At 39.9% G+C, this 21,957-nt stretch overlaps 1 protein-coding gene across 2 annotated transcripts in view; it reads left to right on the plus strand.

Annotated features, from left to right (window-relative positions):
• Positions 1-21,724, plus strand: part of esyt1a (extended synaptotagmin-like protein 1a) — a 90,861-nt gene extending 69,137 nt beyond the window's left edge. For both annotated transcript variants that reach the window (XM_055664331.1, XM_055664332.1), the window contains 11 exons: positions 4,194-4,283; positions 5,608-5,703; positions 5,938-6,009; positions 6,552-6,638; positions 7,667-7,810; positions 7,970-8,214; positions 9,144-9,236; positions 11,436-11,561; positions 13,003-13,099; positions 15,344-15,393; positions 15,900-21,724. In XM_055664331.1, the coding sequence (XP_055520306.1) occupies positions 4,194-4,283; positions 5,608-5,703; positions 5,938-6,009; positions 6,552-6,638; positions 7,667-7,810; positions 7,970-8,214; positions 9,144-9,236; positions 11,436-11,561; positions 13,003-13,099; positions 15,344-15,393; positions 15,900-15,921 (1,122 nt within the window). In that variant the 3' untranslated portion in view covers positions 15,922-21,724. The remainder of the gene's footprint in view (positions 1-4,193; positions 4,284-5,607; positions 5,704-5,937; positions 6,010-6,551; positions 6,639-7,666; positions 7,811-7,969; positions 8,215-9,143; positions 9,237-11,435; positions 11,562-13,002; positions 13,100-15,343; positions 15,394-15,899) is intronic.
• The last annotated feature ends 233 nt before the right edge of the window (positions 21,725-21,957 follow it).

Consider the following 21,957-nt stretch of genomic DNA (forward strand, 5'->3'; position numbering starts at 1 on the left):
ATCTATCAGTACTAACCCCACTATTGAACAACCCCGCATTCAAACCTTCTCTCATCGACAACACATATCAACAATGGGATAGACTGGGGATTAGGAAAGTAGGGGATATGTATGAAGTGGGCAAACTGTTATCATTTCAACAATTAAAATTAAAATTTAAATTGAAGGATAATCAATATTTTAAATATATACAGGTATGTGACTTTATGAAGAAATATACACATAGATTTCAAACTATATTTTTAGACCCTTTAGAAGAAGCAATGAATATTAAGGCTGATTCACAAAAATTAATATCATACTTTTATAATAATATATTAAATAGAGAATCACCCTCAACAGAAGCACTAAGAGAAGAGTGGGAACATGAGCTAATGATAAAGATCTCGAAGGATAGATGGGAAAAGTATTTGATGAACACACATAACTGTTCTATTAATGCAAGACATAATTTAATTCAATTCAAATTATTACATAGACTATATTATTCAAAAACGAGGTTGAATAAATTTTATCCAAACGTCTCTCCCAGATGCGATAAATGTTTGTTTCAAAACGCTAATATAACACATTCATTTGTAGGATGTACAAAGTTGAATAAATTTTGGAGTGATATATTTGATATATTTACAAAGCTTTTCAAGTCAAGAATAGAACCCAAAACGGAATGGATTATATTTGGAATAATAGGAGAAGATACCAATTTAAATAAAGACCAAAATGTTTTTTTTAATTATGGGTTAATAATTGGAAAGAAATTGATACTTAAATTTTGGAAAAATACAACCATACCAACTGTTAAAATGTGGATTAGGAATATGATGGACATAGCACACCTTGAAGAAATGAGACTCCGACTAATAGATAAATATGACCAATTCTTAAGGAGTTGGTCTCCTTTCATCGACTTTTTGGAATCATGTGACGCAGCTGATTGCTGATTTCAATCCGTAAAGATTGCTGATTTCAGTTCATGCTAGATCTACATCTCCGAATAAAGATTTGAAAAATTCTCTTTTAAGGGGCCTTCTCTTCTATTTCTATTTCCCACTTTTTCTTTTTTATTTTTTATATACACACTTCACGTTTTTCTACTCTCTACCATCTATTTTTCCACTTTTTCCTCTTTCTATTGTTTTCTTTTTCTTGTCTTGCTTACTTCCTTTTCATAACATAAAACTAGAGGTTGTACATAGAATGGATTACGGTATGACATAGTTGGCACCTAAAATTAGGTTCCACTGTACTGTTTGTACTTCTAATAAAATAAACAAAAAAAAAACAAAAAAATTGTATAATGGTACATTTTCTCTGTTGCTACATCTGGAGGTATTGGATCTCCAGATACACCAACAGATCAAGTAAAAAGGAAGAGCGTACATAATTTTCCGCTGATTTGGCATGGTAGATCTCTTCCTGTTATGACCCCTGATTTTAGCTGAACTTTCAGATGCTCTTCTGGAAATGTTACACATTGAACTGGAACTGGAAGTTTAACTGGATACGAGTTGTGAGCACGGAGTGGTTGGCTAATTCGAACCATCCTATCCCTTACAATGCCTGGTAGAGTTATCTCTAACAGGGTGAGAACAATCTTGGGTGCTTCTGTTTTCTAGATGTGAGGCCAGTGAAAATCTCTCCATGAATTGGAACAACTAAAACGAGCTATTCATGACTGCCTCCTCATGAGCCACCTAATCAAATCTACCAAACATGTGAATTACAAGGAGGTGTAAGCCATATGGGCCCTCAAGCTTGCACCACCATTCAATAAAGTTACAGCTGATTATTACCCTGGCCTACCCCAGTAACCTTTCACTCTGCTTACCAAGAATCTATCTAGCTCTACCTGAACAATACAGGGACTTCCCCAGGCGACAGATGACCTGACAGACAGAAATCTAACTTTATGCAAATTCTTTCACACGTATTTACAGCATTTTAAGATGTTTTATTAATAACGTTTTGCAATATATGTTCCATTAGTTTAATTATGGGTAGTGTTAGTGAAATGGAAGAATTATAGCGAGTATGTAGAACATTATAAGGATTGCGATGGAAAACTGACATTTCTGACACAGAGAAATTGGCTCAGACAGTTCCCAGGAACAGAACCCTTGTGGAATTAGGAACTGCCTGTATTCAAATCCTAATCAGCCCAACCTTTCTTCATAAAGACAATTTTTAGATATAATTTATTGCCACACAACCAGGGTCGGTGGAATTTGGGTTGTCAGCAGCAGTACAATAATAAAGAACACATAACCACAATAAAACTGTAACACAAACATCCACCACAGCATTCATCACTGTGGTGGAAGGCACAAAATTTGGCCAGTCCTCCTCCATTTCCCCTCCGTGGACAGGACCAGAGTCCAGAGTCAGTCCAGGATCGGCTCTTCCTCACTGGAGACCGCGGCTTTAAGTTGTTGTAGGCCGCAGGCCGGCGGTTGAGATTTAAAGTCTCCACCGCAGACCGCAAGGGCCGGCGGTCGAAGCTCCCCTCCAGGGGTGATGGTAAGTCCATGCCGGCCCTGCGGTAGAAGTTGGCCGCGGGCCGACAGTGATGGCTTCTTCTTCCCCCGGGTCCCCCACGAGGGATCCCGGGCTGTAGACACCGCGCCAGCTGGAGCTCTGCAGACCGCGACTTCAGGCTGCCGGCTGCCCCGGGCCAGCGAAACGGAGCGCTCCCCTCCAGCAAGCCCCAGCGAGGGCTTACACGCCGAGAGTCCACGCTGCGCCCGCCGCTGAAGCCCCCGGGCGTGTCTCCGGGAAAGGCCGCGCCGATCCTTGATGTTAGGCCACGGGGGAGGCGACCTGAAAAAAGTTGCCTCTCCATGGAGGAGGTGACCGAAGCGGTTTCCCCCTTACCCCCTCACACCACCCCCCACACAAAACACACAAAGGAACATTAAATACAAACTTTAAAACATACAAAAAAAATAAAAAAAGGTTGAAAAAACTGACGCGCTGCTGACATGGCTGCTGCCAGAGCAGCGCCCCCTACGACAATCTGCCCATTACAGTTATTTGTCCAGTAAGACCTCTCTGAACTGCTTTCAATACATTTCTATCTTTGCTACTATACATTTCAGATATAGTCTCGCCAGAACTCAATTCCCTCGGCTGTTTGTTTTCCTATTTACGTGCTGTACCCCCATACTTGTCTTTTGTCAGTCCTGCATTTTGACACTCTGATTACTCTGCATCTCAGCTCTGAAATGTCTCGCCATTTAGAGAATATGTTTTTTTTTTAATCCTGCTAATATTGCCAATTTTACAATCTTTCATACCATTCATTATTTGTGAAATGTTTGCCCCCTCACTTAACGACCCGCTATCGTAACCACTATCATAACTCACGTCGCAGCGGCCTCTGCAGTCCGTTTGTCTTTTTGTTATTTTTTGTCCCGTTTTAATGTAGTTTTTATTATTTTTTGTGTGTGTGTGTGTGCACGGAGAACCCGACCCTTTTTAAATCTTTCCCCTGCACGGAGAACCCGAACTTTTTAAATCTTTCCCCTGCACGGAGAACCCGACCTTTTCCCTGTCGGGTCTCCGTTGTCGTTGGGGCTGCAACGTGGAGCGGCCTCCAGGAGGAGCTGGCCGAGTTCGGAGCGGGAGGAGCGGTGTTGGCGCGCTGCTGTGACCCGACCCCCGGAGATTCGGAGGCTTACCGCAGGTCTGGCAGACAGTAATATCGGGAACCCGCAGGTCCCTGCTGGGAGACCGCTTTCGAGGCGACTTCTCCCGCCCGAGTAGCGGGGTCGAGGATGACCTGGAGCGGGGCCTTACATCATCGCCCGGCGTGGATTCAACGGCTGCGGGACTTTGCTAGCGCCCGCCCGGGGCTCCAACAACAAGACCCGGCGTGGCCTTGCATCACCCGGCGTGGCTTTAATGGCCGCGGGACAATTACCATCGCCCGCCGGGGGCTTTGACTCGGACATCGGGAGGGGAATGGGGAGTGCAGGGGAGAGATAAGTTTTTTTGCCTTCCATCACAGCGAGGAGGAGATGCGCTGTGATGGATGTCTGTGTAAATTGTGTTGTGTCTTGGGTCTTTTTTTTCATGTGTGTATGACTGCAGAAACAACATTTCATTTGAGCCTCTATGAGGTTCAAGTGACAAATAAATTGTATTGTGTGTTGTGTATGCACTGCAACATTATGTTCCATTCCCTTTTTATGCAGTGGTTCATGCTAAACGATGTCAAATCGGGAAAACTTCATCTGAAGTTGGAATGGTTGCCACCAAGTATGGATTCGATCATGTTGTACCAGGTACTAGTCTCCTTCTACACCCCATGCAACATTTCCACATGATTTATCTCTTTAGCCAAGATGCTGGCATAATGTCTTTTGAGCACCACATATTGGGAATGGTAGTGGTGGGGGCTTTTGTCTGCAAGCTCTTTTGTGGAATTCCAAATAACTTGGAGGGAATTCTTGAGGAATGAGCCTGTGTTTTAGATAGTGAAGGGAGAGAGAGTTTTCAGTTTGGCAACTGAGCAGGGTTCAACGTAACTTTGGCTTCAATGCAAATACATACACCATGGTTATTGTACTCGGCAGGCATTTATAGGCCTGACAAAGTTGGTGATCTCCAGTCACATCATAGCCTCTGATCTTGGCCGTCCCCTTGTTAATTAGAAATAGTTATCAACAGGGCTGGGCTCGCTTTGTTTTGGAAAAGGGTTATTTTGGAAAATATAGCAGAAGTGAGATCGACCGACTGACCAAATGGTGCCAGCACAACATGACTCTCAATATTAGCAAAACCAAATAACTGATTGTGGACTTTGGAAGAGGAAGGTTGAGGACCCACAGTCCTGTTTACATCAAGAGAGTAAAAAACTTCAAATTCCTGGGTGTGCATATTTCCGACAATCTTTCCTGGACCCAGCACACTGATGCAATCATAAAGAAAGCACATCAGCGCCTCTTATTTCCTGAGAAGATTATCGTGATTCAGCATGTCAAAGAGGATTCTCTTGAACGTCTACAGGTGCACAGTAGAGAGCATATTGACTGAGCGGGAAAAAACTTTAAAAAAAGTTGTAAACACTATCCAGGCCATCACTGGCTCTGACCTCCCCATCATCGAAGCAATCTATCGTAGTCGCTGCCTCAGGAAGAAGGTACAGGAGCCTGAGAACTGTAATGTTCAGGAACAGCTTCTTCCCTACAGCCATCAGGCTATTAAACCCTACAACCTCATAAGCTATGAACTACAATAGACTATTATTATTATTGCACTATTATTATTTGTTCTTTTTTTCTGAGTTTTTGTTATTATTTATTATGATTACATATTCTGTTGTGATGCAGCAAGTAAGAATTTAATTGTTCTATCTGGGACATATGACAATAACAAGCTTGAATGAAATGGAATTGTTACATTTCTGTACCTTGTGCAAGGACTGTTTCATGTCAAATGTCAGAGGACATTATGACCAGCTAGGCTGAAAATAGAATTTATGCTATCTGCTTTTAACTTTTAAATGGGAAGTTTGAAATAAACAAGCTGCTTATCCCCTCCTTTTAATGAAGTAAGAGCTGGTATTTTCCATTAATAGTAACCCCTCCCCCCAACATTTGTTTACAGGTGCTTCAAGCCAACAAGACTATTTTCACACAGAATGAGGCAGAACCATCTGCTGCCATCTTGTCCGTCTACGTGGACAGAGCACATGAGCTTCCTGTAAGCCCTGGGTTTCTTGATTGTAAATAAAATGTTAATTTCTGTCCCAAGAAACTGTATGAATCTTGCAATCATATGGATGAGACCGCATCTATGTTTGTTAGTTTGTGCGAGTGATACTATTACCACATTCAATGCTTAGCCATTCTGCACCTGGTCAATCATTTATTGAGGTAAAATTGCTGTCTTGTTCATTTTTTTGTGATTCTGACAGTAGATTTTTCATTTTCATAGCTGAAGAAAGGAAAGAAGCTTCCCAGTGCACTGGCTCAGCTCACTGTCGATCACACCACATTTAAAAGTCAGGTAAAATAAATTAGTTTTGAAACTTTCTTCACAAGAAAATTATGCTGAGCCTATTCCTGGTATAGATCTTTACTTCCCTTCATGGAAACGTCATTTAGAATGGGGCTAGTGATTTGCCATTGCAACTTATTGTTGAAACTCGGTACCTATAAAAACCAAGGGAAACAGATTTGTCAAAGGTTGTAGCTTTGTTGGAGTGTAGCTGGCTGTTTGTTGGCTGTTGAGATTGAGGCAGCACAGAATTGACATTGATGTTAAATGAGGTATCTTAATGAGATTGTGTAGAATTCTGTCTAATCTTAAGGTCCAATTGACTCGAAAATGATTGATGGCACTTTTTTTTCTGGCAATAAGACTTCCGCCTTCAGAATCTAAAAATTCAAACTCCCTTCTTTTGATGGACAAATTTAAAACTAAACAAACCAAAGTGTGGTTAAAACAGTCCTCCTGGAGTTTGAAGATGAAGGTCTTGTTGCTGAGAGCTATATTCTGTTAAATTATTCCTATTCTTTGTAGATTAACAATGTCTTTATCTGTCACAGGTTATTAATAGCACAGCCCTACCTATTTGGGAGGAGTCGTTTTCATTCCTTGTTAGGAATCCAAATGCGGATTGTCTGGAAGTTCAGGTAAACGGCACGCGGCCTGAATATGAAATGTTTTCAATCTGATACTTTATATCTTGAAAAGGCACCTCTGCAGAAAAACTCTCTCGTATGCCCACCTCAAAAAGCTGCTGGAGATACAAAAGGAAATGCTAGCAATAGTCAGTATGTTAGGGAGTGCCTCTGGATAAAATATGTTTCAGGTTGATGATCTTTCATCAGAACTGAGAAATGTAGTGTATTGAGTTGCAGGGGTGGACAGAACCAGAGGAATATTTGCAATAGGGTCAAGATCAAGATTAGCCAGTGAACAGGTACGGGTACTTTTTCTATCCCACACTTACCCCTTTGTGTTTGACCTTCTCTGACAAAGCCCAATGCAAGCTTAAGGAACAGCGTCTTATCTTTCATCTCTGCATCCTGCAGCTCAGATTCAATATCAAATTCAATAATTTCAGATAATCAGCTTTTGCTGTTCTGTATCTGAACCTGTCAGTTCTGTTTTAGGTGATCCACATGTAACACTCACTCAGTTCTTTCCACAGATGCTGCCTGATATGTTGAGCATTTTCCAACATTCTCTTTTACTTCTGATTACCATCAACGGTTATGTTATGCTTTTCACACTTCCAGCATTGTAGTTTTTCACTCGACTGTCTTCAAATGTTAAGAAGTATTCACTCCCCCTCTCAGATGACACCAACAACATTTGTGTTACCTTGGCACCTTTTACAGGCACTCTTCACCCTCCCCTTCTCTGCAACACAGAACATCTTTGTTTTCTTGACTCTTTTGAGTTCTGAGTAAAGGTTCTACACCTGGTACGTTAATTCTGTTTCTCTCTCCACATAAACTGCCTAACCTGCTGAGTGTTGTGTTTATTTCAGCATACCCATCTCAATTTGTCAGCAAATTCTCAGCATGCCAACACTCTCAGCTCAGTGCACTTAATTTTTAGAACACAACACAATCTAAAGTACTATATTTGGGATCACTTTTGTTAATTTCATTGGTCAAATACATGCCTTATTCATGTTTCAATTTTATCCTAGGTTAAAGATGACAATCACACCCTGGGGACTCTTACCATTCCAATCACTGAACTGCTGGTCTGCACGAATCTGACCTTAGATAAGTGGTTTCAGCTGGAAAATTCAGGACCCAATAGCCAAATTATGTTGAAGGTTATTCTTGGGGTAAGAATACCAAACAAGTATTAACTGTATATGTCTCTATGCCTGTGCACCTCCTGCAACATGTGAACATATTATGACTGATGCCCTTTTTTAAGAACTGGGCTCTCTGACTATTGTAAATGTCTTGATGTTCTTTAATATATTGTTTTTACCACATAGATCCTAGTTTCTGAGCATTCCAGCGAGCTTTTCTCAATTCAGACTCGAGATCCAACCGGCCACGAGGTGGAAAATGTGGCATTCTCAGCTTCAGCGGGTGATGAGAGTGAACTGAAAGCTGCTTCATCATTGGTTAATGATCCCAGCATCCATTCAGTGGCCTCCTTTACTTCAGAGCAAAATGCCAACATTCCAGAGAGCGAGTCAGCATCATCTGAACTGGACCTGCGTCAGAGAATGAATCGGTAGAGAAAAACTATTTATTTTCCTGCTAGATGCATGCTTTCTTTTGTGTATGTTTTCTGAAAATAGCTTTGTATAGATTAAAAGGTCAAGTTATCCCATAATGTTTTATTCATTAAGGTCCATTGTATATGTCAGAGGATGGTAATCTAACTCTAGCTGTGCTCTGGTCGAAGACCCATTCTGAGTTTGCAGCCATAGATATGAAACAACTTTATTCAACCAATCTCAGTACAAACATACATGCAGGGGAGATCAGGTGGAAAAAATCTCCCTAAAAGTTAAATGCATAACTTTAAACCTTTTACAGATACAGGATAGGTGATTAACAGCCCATCTTCTTGTTTTGCTGAGGCGATGTGGTATCGATCTGGAATCTCCCAGTCATAAGCACAAGTTTGATGCAGCGGGCATATGTGTTTCACTTATAGCAAATTCCTCAACTCTAAAATATTTAGTGATTCTAACACTCGGCCCATTCAATTACTGTTTCTCTGCATCAATGTCTGTTATCTGCCATCTGGTACATTTCTTTTGCAGCATGCATTGGAAATACCACTTGCACGTTCTCCAAATTCACTGGATGGCAACCCAACACAAACATTTTCACCCAAGACAACTCACTGATGTCCTGGTTATTCTCAGTTGGTTACTTTGTGCATGTCATTTTTGTATACCCAACACAAGAATCCTGAAACAGGCGCACTATTCTGAGCACTCTGGTGGAAAGAGGAAGAGAATCAATTATATTCCACGACTCCTTGAAAATTGCAACATCCCCAATAACTCATGGGTACCTCTGGTCTGTGACTGCTTAAAATGTACTTTATTGAAAATGTGTATCTGGTATTGAACATTGGGCCGGTGGCTAGCATGTGGATTGATTGCTCAGTTGTAGTCTCGTCATATAATTGCAGTCCTCTTCTTTCAGCAAAATGGATGTTTCAGAGTCGCCACAAATCAAGCTGACACTGCTGTATAGCATGCAACAAGAAAGACTGCTGCTTGTAGTGCATTCCTGCAGGTAAGTGGGAATAGTTGTTCAACTTTATTGCTAATAAATCTTTACATTTCACAGATCAGTGAAAATTTGCTATTAATTTCATGCATCCAGCTTGTTTTGGTTGTGAAGTGAAATTATTTTGCCTCACTAGGAGGACCTCTTGCAGCTCCCAGAAGTAACTCGTGGGAGAATCACTCCATAATAAATTTGATTCATTCTAATGCTACGAGCAAATTAAGGTCACTACCCATCCCAAGTCCTAAGTTTGTTTGGTGCCTTTGGGGAAAATGATATAGAATAGTAGTCTGTACTGCATATGTAAGCCACTATTTACGTAGAGAGTGTTTAATGTACACCACTGATTTTCCGGCAACTGATGGTCTGGCACCCCCTTTAATTGCAATACAGAAACGATTCTTCACAGCTGCAGTATACGTTAGCACCCCATCTTCCCCATGTCTTTGTTTCCACTCACGAGTTGTGCTTCCATGTCCTTGCAATCTTTCAACTCCCACCTCCAGCACCAAACCCCCACATTCAATTCCAGCTTTTACCTGTTGGAACACCTGAGCAGGTTGCAAGCCAATCGATGCGTAGTGCACATGCGCAGCCGTGCCTCCCACCCCATGCGCGGTACCTCAGTCACAGGCTTGAACTGAGGGTTTGACACTGTCATGGTGGCGCAAGGCTGAGGAACAAGAAAGAGGATCTATCCTTTGCTACCCAAGGAATCCTTTTTTTATGTTTAAAAAAATCTGATTGGGAGTGTGTATGAGCCTCAGGGCTGCGAGTTGCCTGATTCGAGATCAAGTGAGTGGACCTGGCTCGGGGGCAGATGGAGAGCGTAGCAAAGCAGTCCCCGCACAGCGGCTGAGCTCTGTTTGCTGTGAGCTTTTACTTAAAGTTGTGTGCCGGTGACCGTGTTGGCACTCTCCCATCTTCACCATCCTTGTTCTGTGCATAAATGAACATGTCCAGAAGGAACAACCCGCATTATTATTATTATTATTACGTGACCTCTGTTGGTCCAGCAAAATGGATAATCCGGCAAAGCTCTGGAACAAATCAGTGGTGTACCTGTACTATGGTAACCTTCCACCTCCACTCTCTGCAATTTGCTTCCCACCACAGTTAAATCCCCCCTTTCTCGCACCCATCTTTCCCATCATCTCCCCTTCTCATCCTTTTCCTTCTCGATACTCCCTGCTCTCTGGGCCTCCTGTCCTTCCATCCCAGGCCCCTTCTCAAAGGTATTTTATTAGTCACATTCACATACACCCAGGTGTAGTGAAGTGACATGCTTTTTGCCATTTTGCAGCACACAAAAAAAAGAATAGACATAACACCAATGAGAGTCTTAAACACAAAGAACATCCCCCCACAATGGCTCCCACCATGAGGGAAGGCACAAAGTCCAGTCCCCAACCCCAGTTCACCCATAGTCGGGCCCATTGAGGCCTCCACAGTTGCCTCTACGGAGGCCCGATGTTCCAGGCCGTTCTCGCCGGGTGATGTTGCTCCGGCGTCGGGAAGGTCCTCCCAGTGGCTTGGGAACCCTGGAACGGCCGCGGCTTCCGAAGCCAACAAGGCCGCGCCGGTTGGAGCTCCACAACTGGTGATCTCATCTAGAGATCCCAGGCTCCCGGTGTAAAGTTCAGCGCCGCCGCCTGCAGCTGGTCGCCTCACAGTCCCGCAGCTCCGCGATGTTTTACCCGCCGGTCTCAGCTCACCGGAGCTCCAGCGCGGCGACCCGGGCAAGGCATCGCCCGCTCCGCGATAGCGCTCCAGTGCTGTGCCGCCGCCAAAGCCGAGGTTCTGGGCGGTCCTCGACAGGAAACGCTGCTCCAGGCCCGTTGGTAAGCCGCGAGGACGGGTCGAAACTGCAGCCCGGAGAAAAGCCGCCTCTCCAACCAGGTAGGGAACCTGAAAGGTAGTTTCCCCCTTCCCCTCCACCCCCCACATAAAAAAGTCTAGACCTCCAAACAAAACACCTAACTAAAATAAAAAATAAAAAGATGAAGAGACAGACAGCTGCTGGCTGGGCAGCCATGCACAGGACAGCGCCCCCTGTCCTTTGCATCTATCTTATCCACTCATTTTTATCGAAGATTTTTGGTGGACTCTGTAATCTAGGCAGCCTATTTGATTGGATCATGACCTCTGCAACACAATGTTTTTTAAAAGAAAGACTAATGAGTGTTAATTGTTTGCTTGTTGCAGGAACCTCCATTCCAGGGAGATCCCGGACCCGTATATCTCTCTAATTCTGCTCCCTGACAAAAATAAAGTGACAAAGAGAAAAACAAGTGTGAAGAAGAAAACAATTAATCCGGAATATAATGAAACGTAAGGAATGTAGGGGAGATACGGAAAGGTTGTAGAAGGAAGAGAATTGGAGAACAAGAAAAGCCAGTGGCAGAAGAAACCCAGAAGCAAAAGGGAGCAAGAGAATGGAAAATTAATGAATAAACATGGAAATGAGGAAGAAATATACAATACTATTAAAGAGGCAGTTACTATCAAGTTTTCTTAAATACTGATAAACAGGACAATTCTTTGAATATGCTGTTGTGTGGAACATTTTAACAGCAAATTTAGAGCATCAGTTCTAAAGACCTATAGGCTCCAGCAGAACTTGCCAATCAGTTCCATTCCCCCTTTCCTTATTTCCCTGCAGACCACTATCCCACCTTCAACTCCTTTTTGCTTATTTTGTCACTAATAAAGGTTAGTTTTAAAGGGTAGAGTCACTAATATGTCTACCAGCACATAATTTTAGGCGGAAATCCGATCACCCAGCTCTTGGCCCACTGTCATGGTTTATCATGCATTAAGGGCTCATCCAGGTATCTATAAAAGTTAGCACAACCGGTAGAGCTGCTGCCTTGCAGTGCCGGAAAACCAGGTTCAATCCTGACCTTGGGTATTGTCTATGTGGAGTTTGCACATTTTCCCTTTGTCCGGATATGGGCTTCCTCAGAGCACTCTGGTTTCCTCACCCATCCCAAAGACGTGCAGGTTTGTAGGTAAATTGACCTCTGCAAATTGCCACTAATGCGTAGGGAGAGAAAGTGGGATAACAGAACTAGAGTGAACGGGGGATGAATAGTTGGTGCGGATTCGGTGGGCTGAAGGCCCTGTTTCCATGCTGTATCTAAAACAAAAAACTAAAATCCATGAGGGCAGAAGAAGAATATTCAAAGTCCAGTCAACACCAGAGGTCAGGATTGAACCCACGTTTAGTTTTAGTTTTAGTGAATCACAGTTCTTGAGATAATTCACAATGAGAAACGCATGAGAAATTTATGAGCGACTTTAAACAAAATATTAACTTTAGAGGCATCTAGGCTTGATACATTATATTACAGCACTTTCAATAATTCCTTATTCCAATTGTCACCAGATTCAGTTTAAAAAATATACACATTTATGTTGAGGGGTTTGGTTTGAGTATGTCCTTCGCACCTCACTCTAACCTGTGTTCCGATCAGAAATGTAACTTATTCCCCCTCTCCCTTCCTTGGGACAGTGGGCATTTGAAGCTATTTTAGGGAACTTTATCGAAGAGGGATTATGGGCTAGGGCTTTATTTCTTCATTGGTTGAGGAAAGGAACTGCTGTCCCAAAACAGGGATGGGGAGTGTGTGTGTATATATATATATATATAAAAGGAGGGGATAGAAGACTTAGTGAATTTGTATGAGATTCAACATAAAGGCACTGACTGGTGTCGGAATGATGCTCTGAATTAAGTTTTCCTTTATTCTTGTGCTGTTTTGTTTTCCAGATTTGAGTTTGAAATATCGTTGGAGGAAGCAGAGAAGAAAAAGCTGGACCTCACTGTAAAAAACAATGTTTCCTTTATGTCCAAAGAGATTGGAAAGGTAGGATTCACTTATGGAGAACTTTTAAAAGGAAAATATTCTGTGTATGTAACAAATATAGCACAAGTGGTAAAAGAAAGGATTAGGGAGCCTTGGCTGATGAAGGACATTGAGGTTCTGTTCAGGAAGAAAGGATGAATGTGTCCGATATACAGTCACTCTTAGATCTACTTCCTGCAGTCTAGGGGCAATTTGCAGAGGCCAATTAATCTACAAACCCGCATGTCTTTGAGATGTAGGAGGACACCCACGTGGACAAAGGGAGAAAGTGCAAACTCCATACAAATTGTTCCCAAGATCAGGATTGAACCTGGGTCTCTGGCACTGTGGCAACAGCTCTACCAGCTGCGCCACTGTGCGAGACTGTACAATTACAATGTTTGAAGACATTTGGACAGGTACATTGATAGAAAAGGTCTAGAGAGAAACGGGCCAAATGCAGACAATTGGGATTAGCTCAGGTAGACTGCTTACCTCTACGCCACACACAACTCCCCTACAATTACCTTTTTTTATGGGCATGATTGCATTGGAAAATGTGAATATGTACAAACTCGTTGACTGCACTTCCAAAATCAGTGAGCTATACCACTTAAAGGCAGCAAGTTCAGGGAGACACCACCACCCGAAAATTCCCCTCCATGTCACACACCATCTGACTTGGAAATACATCATCATTCCTTCATCATTGCTGGGTCTGAATGCTGGAACTTTGCCCTGTGGAGGGGCGTCTGCATTATGAGATCATCAAAGTACTGGCTTTGCAAGGGTTCCCAACATACCAGGAATTATTTTTTTAAATAGTCAAAAGAAACCCATGTTTTTTTTTTTTTTTCCTTTTTTTTTTTTGTTTTGTTTATTTTATTAGAAGTTAATACAGCACAAAACAGTACAGTGGAACCTAATTTTAGGTGCCAACTATGTAATACCGTAATCCATTCTATGTACAACCTCTAGTTTTATGTTATAAGAAGGAAGTAAGCAGGACAAGAAAAAGAAAACAATAGAAAGAGGAAAAAGTGGAAAAATAGATGGTAGAGAGTAGAAAAACGTGAAGTGTGTATATAAAAAATAAAAAAGGAAGAGAGAAAGTGGAAAGTAGAAATAGAAGAGAAGGCCCCTTAAAAGAGAATTTTTCAAATCTGTATTCGGAGATGTAGATCTATCCGCGTCATGAACTGAAATCAGCAATCTTTACGGTACCGCTGCATCACATGATTCCAAAAAGTCGATGAAAGGAGACCAACTCCTTAAGAATTGGTCATATTTATCTATTAGTCGGAGTCTCATTTCTTCAAGGCGTGCTATGTCCATCATATTCCTAATCCACATTTTAACAGTTGGTGTGGTTGTATTTTTCCAAAATTTAAGTATCAATTTCTTTCCAATTATTAACCCATAATTAAAAAAAACATTTTGATCTTTATTTAAATTGGTATCTTCTCCTATTATTCCAAATATAATCCATTCCGTTTTGGGTTCTATTCTTGACTTGAAAAGCTTTGTAAATATATCAAATATATCACTCCAAAATTTATTCAACTTTGTACATCCTACAAATGAATGTGTTATATTAGCGTTTTGAAACAAACATTTATCGCATCTGGGAGAGACGTTTGGATAAAATTTATTCAACCTCGTTTTTGAATAATATAGTCTATGTAATAATTTGAATTGAATTATTAGTTCTTGCATTAATAGAACAGTTATGTGTATTCATCAAATACTTTTCCCATCTATCCTTCGAGATCTTTATCATTAGCTCATGTTCCCAATCTTCCCAATCTTCCCTTAATGCTTCTGTTGAGGGTGATTCTCTATTTAATATATTATTATAAAAGTATGATATTAATTTTTGTGAATCAGCCTTAATATTCATTGCTTCTTCTAAAGGGTCTAAAAATATAGTTTGAAATCTATGTGTATATTTCTTCATAAAGTCACATACCTGTATATATTTAAAATATTGATTAAAAAGAAACCCATGTTAATTTAAAGAAATAAAAAATAATTTTGGAGCGATGTTGGAACTTGCTGCAGAATGTTTTTCGCATTTCAATTTTAAAACGGACTGTGATCATTTCATAATTGTGATAATTTCATCAATTTCATAATATGATACTGAGAGTAATTTAAGCCTCTCATTACTTCTATGTTCATTATTCTTTATTTGGTGCCCTGTCTCCTTAATTTTGCGCTTTACTAAATTTAGGTTTTAAACAGATCTTTCTGTTTCTCTTCCAGCTCCATGTTGATCTTTCACTGCTTGACCTGAGTCAGGAGATAGTGCAGTGGTAAGTGAGCAAGCCAAAGTTTTGAAGAAGAAAAATGGGCCAAACTAATTACCTATTGACTATTAAATTATTTTCTTACTGATGTTTACCTTATTTTACTTATAATTGACCTTCTAACAAATCTTCTTAAAGTTTTCTTCACGTTTAAAAAATAGATTATTCTGCTCATGGTCAACGTCATGGTTCTATGTTCATGCCTTCAGAAAAAGATGTATTAGAATCCAAACCTTGATTCAGCCCCAGTGAGATACCATGTAATTGTCAGAACATGTTGGGTGCCAACAGTAATAGAAAATTACTCTTGTGAGGAATAGCTAGCTCTGTTCTTAATTGTTGATAAAACTGTCAACATTCATTGTCTGGTGTGAAGTATGAGCATTTTTGTGAGACCTTGGAGAGTTGTCGGTGTCCATGGACTGTACCCAGAGTGTCCAAAGGAGCAAAGCATTAAGATATAATTTAAAATATTTACTGCATCATTTTAAAACCTTTTCTTCATTTTGCAGGTTCGATTTGAAGGAAGAATAATATACTGTTGCCTTAACAAGCCCATCGTTCAGTTTGGTTTATGACCAACTATTTTTAAATTGTTTTGCTTCCACTGAAGTATTTTGTGCCGCTTTAAGTATTATGTTCAATTTTTTTTAAATGGCTTTTATATTCATTGTTCATGTTTTAGCTTTAATTCACAAAGAAATTCCAAAGACTATAATCGGAGTATTAAGTAAGTCACTGCTCATTCTGTTTTACTATAATTCTCGTTTGAAAACTGTTATCATGATTCAGCATTTTATGTTGCATAAGGTCAATTCTAAGGGCACGTAGTTGTGTTTGTCTCTTGGAAACTGTTTATTTTCTTCTCAGATCCAGTGGGATGGAAGTGAACAATAACATCCTATATGGGAGATCCTGCTAAGGGTTTTTTTTCTCCTAAGGATTTCAAAACTGCTTGCCATTTAATGGAGAATGGGCAGGCTCACCAGAAGGATAGCTGGTGTGAGAAATGGGTGACTGGTGCAGATGAAACATATGCATGTGGGAGTGAGGCAGAACTAACGTGGTAGCTTCATTATGGATCTAAATTGTGCAATTCTTGATAAACAAGTAGTGGAAAGCAGTTTTGTCAACAAGACTTAAAAAAAAAATTAAGATAATCCAAAATGACAACCTCCATCGCATGAAATGGAAGACAAAATTCTACTTTTAAAGTCCATAAGATATAATACAAGCATTGTTCAAAAAGAGTTTCATCACAGATTAAATCTGAACTTTAGACCCATCATTATCCTGACGGGGAGATGTGCTAGTGCTACTTGGGAACATGTAAACTAGTCTGGCAGGGAGTAGAGACCCAAACAAATACAGCCTGATATAGATGTTAATGTGGGTAAATTTAGTAGAGAGGAAAGGCAAGGAGCGAGGCGGTCAAAACCGCATTTATTTCATTGGGAGAAGCCTGCCGGATATGTGGAATTGTGTTTCCAGGAAAGTTAAAAAAAAAAATCCAATACAGACACCCCTATTTATGAGGGGACAATTTAAGAACAACTCAGGAACAAGATGGCAGGTGACTGAAGTGCCATTTTTGGACCAGTGACCATAAATCTATTAACGTATAAAATAGTTATGGGGAAAAAAAACAGGTTTTGAAGGTATTAGACAGGAACTTGCAGAGTTTGATTTAGAGATACTGTTCACTAGTAAAGGGATGTCTGGCCAGTGGGAAGCTTTTAAAGGTGAGACGGAGAGAGTTCAGGGACAGCGTGTTTCTCGTGGAGTAAAAGGCAAGGCTGGCTGGTTAAAGGAGCCCTGGTTGATGAGGGATATTGAGGCGCTCATCACCAAAATGGAGATATATTTTGGTATAGGCAGCTGGAATCAAACATATCCCTTAAAGAATGTCAGGATTATAAGAGTATAGAGTAAGGGGGCGAAATCACGATGACAAAAAGAGAAAGTGTGAGCTCTGACAGACAAGATCAAGGTACATTCTAAGAGATTCTACAGGTATATCAAGAGAATAAGGTCCCTTTAATTATCAAAATTTTCATATGCTGAAATCAAAAGAATTGTTGGAAACGAGTAGTTACAAAAAACCTACTCTTTATATATGAAGCTTGGAAGGGGGGAGGGTTCTTGGGAGACATCCTCAGCAATATAACAGCACTGGTAATACTGACTGGGCAAAAGTACACTGTAACCCATCCTACCCACTGTAGTTTGGATCAATTTCAACATCAATCAAAAAGTGTTCAAAGATTTTAACAAGTCAGTAAGTAGAAGAACAACATACTAACAAGCAAAGCTGTGCAGCCACTGGAAATCGGCAATTAGAAACTAAAAACATTGGAAACCCTCAGCTGGTCAGGCAGCATCTGCGAAAAAAGAGATAATGTTTCAGATCAAAGATTCTTTACTGGATCACATTGTTAAGAGAAGTGAAAGTATTCTTTGATAGGTTTATTTACCATTACTATGTTATTAACCTGACAAAATCAGTAATCTATTGGAAATATGCCTGAAGCCAAGTACTGGGGCTCACCAGATCATACACCGGGTCCCATACCAGGTGAAGTACCAGTGAGCTGTCAATTCCATTTAGCTGTCTCATGCCACTTATCTATACTCTCCTTCCCAAAATCTCAGCAAGCTCAAAAGTTCTGTGGACAGAATGGAGAGAGGAAAAAGGAAGCAGCAAACAAAACCAAGCAGTGGCCATTTTATTGTGTAAACAGGAACATGTAATATCTTCCAAATGGATCTGGTAAATAGCTATTCTTTGGCAAACTTAAGGATCAAAAACTGAATGGTGTTCACTTTTCCTCTCACATCCTAACGTATTGAATGGGCTTACTCCAGGTTTGAGGCAGGCATTCAGAACTCCCAGCTGCTAATCTGAAAGTTCCAATTACTCGAGTGGTGGTTAGAATGCTAGATGTTGTCTGGAAAATTAGCCCAAACCAACCCCCGTCCTAAAAATTAGGCAACAGACAGCCACTGATGCATAAGGATAGCCAGCAACTGAAATATCTTTATACCTTTAACCAACCAGCCTTTTCTCAAATTCCAGAATTTTTCAGTGTTGATGTGCCTAGACACTTTATTGTGGGGTGAAAAAGACCATTGCCCCTTTTTTTAATCAGAGCAATTTGAGAGCCTTTTTCTGGTTAGCTCTTCTAGAATACCAGTTGAAGTATTCCAGTAAAAAAGGGGACTCAGTAATTCAGGCATGAGATTTCTCCGTGGACTTTGAAATTCAGTTAAAAAAAAAAAATCTGTCTAAATCTCTGCTATAAATGGCTTTCCGCGAGACAGCGAGCCGCTGCGCTGATGGTTGAGCGCGTGGAAATCCTCGGAGTCGATTTTAGCGGTGCGGGCCGACCGTCTTTGCATGTGCATCTCTACGGCTAGCGGTCAGCTCCGCACATGTAGTGTAGCGGTTTTCCTCTGTCCCCTAGGCCTACTGTACCGGGGTTGGGGCGGGGAGCAGAGTTATGTACACAAACACAACGCTCACATTGCATTCAAGAGTCTGTATGCCATAGACACTACAATGTTCTTTTTTTTAAATACCCGATTCAATCAGGTAAAATGTGTTATTGTAAGGTATCATTTTTTTAAAAATACAGTATAAATTATGGGTAAACAAGCAAGAAAATTGTAATTTCAAGGTATAATTATCCAAAAATCATCCAAATTTTTCTGTGTAAAGGATACTTCTTTCTAATTAGAGTAAACCAGCAAGGAACAGGTATCAAGTTACAAGTAGGTGTAATATAAAATATTTTCAATATGACTTGAGTGTAAACAAGCAAGAAGTTGGTGTCATTTTAAGGTATGATTATCACAAATTTTCTGTGTAAATTAAGTGACAAGCAAGTAAAATGTGTTATTTTAAGTTACAATTTAAAAATATATATAGTATAAATTAAGGGTAAACAGGCAAGACAGTGTCATTTCAAGGTACAATTATCAAAAAATTTCATAATTGAGATCCTCATCTCTCTTCCTCTGTTTTCAGTTTTTTCCTGTCTCATGCCTGGTAATTCTTAAAATATATTTGGGCAGGAGTGAACATTTTGACAATAAAATGAGGGGGAACTTCTTTACTCAGAGAGTGGTAGCGGTGTGGAATGAGCTTCCAGTGGAAGTGGTGGAGGCAGGTTCATTGGTATCATTTAAAAATAAATTGGATAGGCATATGGATGAGAAGGGAATGGAGGGTTATGGTATGAGTGCAGGCAGGTGGGACTAAGGGGAAAAAAAATTTGTTCGGCACGGACTTGTAGGGCCGAGATGGCCTGTTTCCGTGCTGTAATTGTTATATGGTTATAAAATATTTTGATTGATATTCCTCTTTAAAGTCTGCAAGCTACTGTCCCTCCAGTGAATGATGGAACCACGACACGTCCCTGTAAAGACCACTTTGCTGTAAATAAATTAAAACTGAAGTTGAAAGATTGAGTTAATGTCCTCAAGAATGGGAATAACCAGAAAATAACTGTCCTGATGATTTCCTTAGCTTATTCCCATGGTTTAACCAACTGGTCAGGAACAACAACTTTACATATGCCTTGTACTGTATATTCACATCTTACAGCTCACAAATATAACAAGTCTAAATGAAAATGAAAATAAACATGAACAAATTTCCACAGTGCAATGTTTTAACGTTGGGTTAGATACCTACCTAAGTTTTCAGCACTGAAAACGTATCTCACATAATCAAAATGTCATAATATACTTTTAAAAATGTGCCCTGTTTCACATTATGATCTCTGCAGCCTGAGCTCTATTGACATTCAGTGGTTATCACAAACCCAAGGACGGAAGTATTCTAATTATGAAACACCTACACACTTCAGTGCAATTGGCAGCTTTAGTTCTTAAATCGTCTGGATAATACATGAAATGAAATCAGGAAAAGATGAGCATTCAGTCCATCAATCAACTCACTTCATCCACCAGTTATTAATTATTTTGTTAAGGACAACCCATTTGCCCATACTCTATGAAGCACAAAATTGGTCCCTAAACCTTCACTAAAAATACCAAATCAGCTGTTGCTATCTCTCCCAACTAAAATTGCTATCAATGTAGCTCCTTTTAAAAGTTAATTAAATCACCTCCACCAATTGAGGACATTTTGCGTGTCCATTTTTAACTAGTTGTTAAAAAAAGGGATTGAGGTTGAATGGTTAACAATTTGGAAATTCTGTAACATGAATACAAAATCTCAGATAGTATGTAAAAGCCATTGGTGTAATTATGCATCCATGAAACATCAGTTGAAATTCAAAGTTCTTATTTAATGTTCAGAGGTGCAATTGCCTTGTATTCCCACAAGGTGTTGCTACTATGCTTTCTAATTACAGACTGAAATTACCATGCTTCCAGATGACAGATCTGCATGGCAGGAAGAGGTGGTATTGCGCTGTTTCTGAATGCTAAATAGTAAATTTGGATGCAAATGGAAAGTCAGAATTAAGCTCTTCCCCCTCAGCCACATTATATCAAAACTATCAAGCAGATTTATCTTTTTTTTTTAACTCCATTTTAATTTCAGGAAAAAAAACTTATTAATATCCATTATGTTTAGAAAAACAAAATCCCTGTCTCAGTTAAATTAATGACACTTTAAAACAGAGTACATCAACTAATGTCACTGAAATAAACTAGTTAATTATTGCAAAAATTGCACCATGAAATTTGATGTCAAGAATGATCAATGCAAGTGTAAGCACATTTAGACAAAATATTTTAAACTATTAAATAACCAAGGCCACTAATCTTAATATTTTAGTGTTTACACCCATCTAAACTTTGAAAAAGAACAAAAAAAGGTGGGTGTGCTGGAGCTGAACTTACTAATTAATGACTTCCCCAGACAGAAGCTGGTCTTCAGACAATTTTGAAAGGGCAACCTTCTTTCTGGTTTGGGTATGATAACATTTAATGGTTTCATTATGTTTCAAACAAAATGTAACAGGACGTTACTACACATTGAAAAATAAATAAAATGCATTTGTAATTTGAATTCTTATCTTTAATTATTACAGAGGATTCCTTCCAATAGGAATGTGGTTTGATGCCATTCTTCTGAATATCTTGAATGTATCAGTTATCAAACATGACAAACGTAAATTAAACTACTACTCTTATGGTTAAATGCTGCCAAATTATAGTATAATTGCATAATAGCACATTGTGATTCAGGCACTTATGTATATCACATTACGTGAATTTAAAAGGAAAGAGATGAATAATTCTGCATGTACATTTATTGTTTTGCTGTATGTATATATAATCTTAATAAAGTAACACAAATGCAGCCACAATTATCGACGTTTACTTTTGTGATACCACACTTACTCTTTTGTTTAAAATTGTTCAGTGGCACCAGTTCTCCTTCAATGGCAGTAGGTTCTGGGTCAAGCCTCACTCCAGGGACTAAAGCACATAAAACAAAAGCTAAATAGTGTGAATATCAGAATTCTGAAATAAAACCAGAAAATCCTAGAAATATTCAGCGTCAGAGAGGAATGGTTATTCTGGTCTGTTTTA

This window comes from Leucoraja erinacea, chromosome 40 (assembly GCF_028641065.1).
Source record: "Leucoraja erinacea ecotype New England chromosome 40, Leri_hhj_1, whole genome shotgun sequence".
Taxonomy (NCBI): domain Eukaryota; kingdom Metazoa; phylum Chordata; class Chondrichthyes; order Rajiformes; family Rajidae; genus Leucoraja; species Leucoraja erinaceus.